General features: G+C 39.7%; 1 protein-coding gene across 1 annotated transcript in view; it reads left to right on the forward strand.

Moving 5' to 3' along the window:
* ncam2 (neural cell adhesion molecule 2) overlaps nt 1-5,057 on the forward strand; it is a gene marked incomplete in the record, with an annotated part of 567,846 nt that overhangs the window by 421,260 nt on the left and 141,529 nt on the right. The window contains 2 exon segments of the mRNA XM_014017495.1: nt 512-655; nt 2,154-2,291. Of these exon segments, the coding sequence (XP_013872949.1) occupies nt 512-655; nt 2,154-2,291 (282 nt within the window).

Consider the following 5,057-nt stretch of genomic DNA (forward strand, 5'->3'; position numbering starts at 1 on the left):
AAAAAAAAAAAAAAAAAAAAAAAAATCACTGAAAAAAAACAGTACGAAAACAATATGACTCCTGCTTACGCTTCGCGTGTGGGGGTCGTAATTATTTTGGTTCACAGGCTGTCCTGTAACTTTTGATTCATGCCTGTACTCAGGACTCTGGGAACCCTCATGGTAGGAACACATGCACAGAAGAGGAGTCTTAGCAGTAAGATCCAGTAGACTAAGCAGAATATTCTTATTTGCAAGAAATAATAGCTTTTGGTTCACGATTAGCCTAATTTWAATTGCAAGCGCTCATAACAAAATACAATGATCTTGAAACACAGACTATATCATGGGTAAAGGTGACGACATAATTTTTCATCCCTGTGTTCTGTCTTAGACCAGCTTCTAGCTAACATCACATTAGCAGCACAGCAAGTTCTTCTGTCTCCTTTTGATGTTCAGGTTTTGCATTAAACCTTCTGAATAGTCAGAGAGACAAAAAGCAGTTCATTCTCCATCTTGTTTGATCTGGCAGAGAGGCTAACATTCCGGGACGTTCAGTCACCGCAGGAGTTCCGCCATGGCGAGATGGCCGAAGTGGTGTGTGATGTCATCAGTTCGCCTGTGCCGGTGGTGGTGTGGTACTACCAAGACAAAGAAATAACGGAGGAGCACCGCAGTAAGTTATGATCACTTGCCTTTTTTCCCCCACCTTTGTTTGGCAGTGAGTTGAACATTTTATCACCTTGTGCATGGTAATCCACTAAAACAGTACCATAAAGTGCTAAAAAAAGTAGATTAATACTTTAAAGTACCTTTCAAAGTTGGTTTTGTTGTCTTTTTTGTGTGTTTAGCTGTACTGCTATATCGGTGCTCTTTACTGCAGTCATTTACGATAATAAAGTCGTAAGAGCAAACAGTCTCGGAGGAATTATTATTAGAATCTAAATGCACTTGAATATTGAGAGGATGAGTACTCATGATCCCCAATGTGATTTTTCTCATTGAAAGAGCCTGCTATTGTTCCAGAATCACAGGTCTCTGGGAAATTTCTTCCTTTTTTTTCTTTTTTTCTTTCTCTCTCTTTTGTGTTGGATTCACAATAAGACAAGGATATAAAATTCTATGAATAGAAATCTCATCAGACCTGGAGGAGGCATCTAATTTGGACAGAGACCACGTTAACAAGCCGCAGAGAGGATGGATGACGGAGCGCCGCGAGATGAAAAGCACACCGGCAATCCGGCATCTCATGAAATATAAAAAACAATTGCATGTTTTTATGCCATACTCCAAATTCTCTCTGCGAGGTTTTACAGTCGTCCTCTCCCTTTTAGCAGAAGATGTATATCATTTTTAGAGCTCTCTCAGGTATTTCCACCCGTTTCATCTCTAACACTGTTAAATATCAGGAGAACGGTCTATTTAATTTGCAAAGAAAAGAAGGGAAAAGGGAGAAAACCTCCCTCTCTCTCTCTCTCTCTCTCTCTCTCTCTCTCTCTCTCTCTCTCTCTCTCTCTCTCTCTCTCTCTCTCTCTCTCTCTCTCTCTCTCTCTCTCTCTCTCTCTCTCTCTCTCTCTCTCTCTCTCTCTCTCTCTCTTTTAGTCATATCCTCTAGATGGAGTAACGTAGTGAGAAGTAGCGCATAAGCCTCATTATTTCATCTCCCCCTCCTCTTTGATTTACAACTGCTCCCATATCTCCCTTCAAGGGAGAGAAAAAATGGATGTCTGAGTGCTAAATAGAAGAAGTGACCCCTTGAATCCTTGAATCTGTCACATTTTTTAATTGAAATTCAAATAAGCACTGACACCACGGTGATAAAACATTTGGAGGAAGTTTTTTCTCTCTCTCTTTTTAATCATTTCACTCTAATTGAGATGCCTGGTTATTAATATCTTTGCTGGCGAGAACTGAGATAGAGGCCTTATCCAATCTAATGGTGGTCCACAACAGAGCGGAGCTGCAGCTTTGTGAGTGTTTGTCTGTGTGGACTTTATCAGGTAAATGAACTGAAGTGAAGAYTGACAGTCTAACTACTGAGAGGGCTTTTCTTCTCCTTTTTTATTTCTCCTGACTTTCTTATCTTGCTTTTCTCTTACATTGTTGTTCATTTGTCATTTCCTGTCTTTGTCCTCCACTCTCCATCCACTCCCTTYTTGATCCGAATGGTGAAGGCAGGTACCAAGTGTTGCCAAACAACAACCTGCTGATCAACGTGGTAACCAAGGCCGACGAGGGCGTGTATCGCTGTGAGGCCAGCGTCGAGGCGCGTGGAGAGATCGACTTTGTGGACATAGCTGTGGTGGTCAACGGTGAGTTGATCTTCCATTTYGGTTACAAACCCCATGCAAAAAAATCTATTATAAATGGTGTGCTATTGCTTTTGGTAATGGTACTTTAAACAAAGAGTTAGCAGAAACCAGCACAAATTGTTCAAAAGACACCAATGGGTTTTTGGTGACACAGGTGAGAAAAGTCAGTTCTCTTTAAAGCTTTATAACTTAAGCATTATTCACAGAAGAAACATAAKTAACAGTTTAAATGGGTCACAGAAGTCTGGGTTTTACATAACAAAACTAGTGTTTTGATATGTTTTATGGAATTTACACAATTTCAATTGAAGCTTTAGGTTTTTACAAAAACGTTCAAYGAATTTTCAAGTAACGATTGATTATGTCACATACTCTCTCATGAATTGTCAAAAAATTTTCAAATCTTACAGCACTTTATGTACATACACAGATTATACATCAAATTATAGGGATTKTAGTCTTTTATCCAATGTGTATCTCTTTGGTATAGCACTTAAAAWTTTCTCTAAAACCCCCTTGGTATTGAGCCTGATACCAGTATYGGAACACCAGTAATGGTGACTGTATTGAGTCAGAGTATTGACCAGAGTTTCTGGTCACATGGTAGGGAGAACACCCAATCGGCATGACGGYTGRCCCCTAGAGAGTGTCCAGAACYGGAAGAAAGTRTATATGTGACCTCACTTCCTTGATTGGCACCATTTTACAGAGAAAATAAACGTGTGTTATTGGCTCCAGCTTGGTGCTTGTATAAACTTCTTTTTTACACATAACATTCAAGTCTTGTTTCTGTATTTGTTTCTTKTTCTCGACACACACCGAAGTGTACAAACACAGTGATTTCTTTTCAATATAATTATGTGTACCGTTTAGCTGGAAATGATTAAGGTGATAGTTCAATCCAAAAGTCCTCATGCAATGCAGTATACTTAGGTTTGAAATGTGACATTGTTTTGAGTTTCAAATGAGTTTGTCAAGAACAAAAATCATCCTCATCCTTGGAAACAGGATAACAATGGCTTGCCCTCCCATTGGTAAATAAGTTTGAAAAATGATTTGAAGATCTCACAGAATAATAGCTCTCTGGTGACACTGAATTGATTCACAAAGAAGGTGAAAAAATACACAGTGAGATTTTTGCACGATTCACATCAACCAACAAAAACGCCCATTGAGATTCCAGGCACACACACATACACACACATACGTGCTCCTCTTCACACACTGACAACAGATTAACATGCATTAGGGATCCAGTTTTCTCTGCATACACAAGTCATTTTGTTGCAGGTTGCTGCTTTTAAAATGGAACACAATTCATTTCTTCGTTCTGGTGCACACAGGTCCAGRAAGCCAAGGTTAAAGGTACGATGAGAAGTTTATTTCAGGAGCAGAAAGCCACTGTAACAATAGAATGTGGATTCAACAACAGTCATATTCTTGGACTAATTAGGATTACCAGTTTGACCCATCCCTTTATTATAACCRCTACAATTACCCAAAATCAAATAAATAAATAAATTACAAAGTGGGAGAGAGAAACAAAAACAACGGGACGTCGAGCCCCGCCTGCACTCACTACATACAGATAACAYGACACCAAAGAACCACAGCYGAAGCGTCCAAACCAATAAGTCAGGTGATGGGGCACATGACCCTCTATGAACAATAGAGCTAATCAAGCCTATTGTTTGGCTGATGGTCCTCTTTTGCATGTAACTGACCTGTTTGTCCACCATGTGGAGGCAGTGCTTATAAGACTGAGTTCACCTGAAACTCATCAGACTGAAGAAGTCTCTTGGAGGAGAGACAAAACGTTTCACTAAAGAAGAACCCATCCAGAGCACCTACTTATTTTTTCTTTTTTATTTTTTTCTACCTGGATTACTGAGATGCATCAGGACATTTTTTATAGTGTTTACATCATATGAACTTAATTCCGTAGTTGTAGAATTTAACACAACATTCTACACTCACTCTTATAAACTCAGTTTCTTGCTCATCTACTCTTTAGGCTTTTATTAGTGAGAATTTTTATTATCATTCTCTTTATTCTGTAAAGTGGAAAATACAGTSAGCTATAGCTTTGGGAGCCGTGGTCCAAAACTGGACGGATGTCATTTTAATTTTCTCATTTGTTCTCATTTACTGGTAGTCACCTGAGTCTGTTGGAGTGATTGAAATGTGATTCCGCTAAGGCCACGAGCTCCTTGTAATGGTTGAACAGCTGCAATATTGTCCCTGCCTATGTAATTCTCTCACACCTAATGAAATAGCCAAGCGGGCCTTGGCCCCAAAAAAGTATGAATTGCATTTAATTTAGCACACCACTTACCTCACTTCTGTGGAAGATACAATAAGCCTGCTCAATGAGGCACGACTTATTATTGCGGTGATGCAACACTTGCCGTGTGGTGCTGAGGTGGGTCGAACCGTGGAGCGCTTTGCTGAGCTCGCACACTGAGGGATCCTCACTCACAGGGMCACACTTGATGAACTTTAGGTTGTCTCAGAATGACATCTGTAGACTCTCACACAGAGAAGTGTCCTGCAGTATGTTCAGCCCCAAGCAGGAGAAATCGGTTGTGTTAAAAAGCCATTTGGTTCCTGTTAAAGGTACTGAATATATGACATAATTTTAAGCTGTTTTAACACTAACAGGACAGTCAGAGCATCTCAAGTGAAGTCCTATGAAAACTTTCATGTAGATTGCTCTATGTATGTATGTATTTATGTATGCATGTGTGTGTGTGTGTGTGTGTGTGT

The sequence above is a fragment of the Austrofundulus limnaeus genome, unplaced genomic scaffold (assembly GCF_001266775.1).
Source record: "Austrofundulus limnaeus strain Quisiro unplaced genomic scaffold, Austrofundulus_limnaeus-1.0 Scaffold170, whole genome shotgun sequence".
Lineage (NCBI taxonomy): Eukaryota > Metazoa > Chordata > Actinopteri > Cyprinodontiformes > Rivulidae > Austrofundulus > Austrofundulus limnaeus.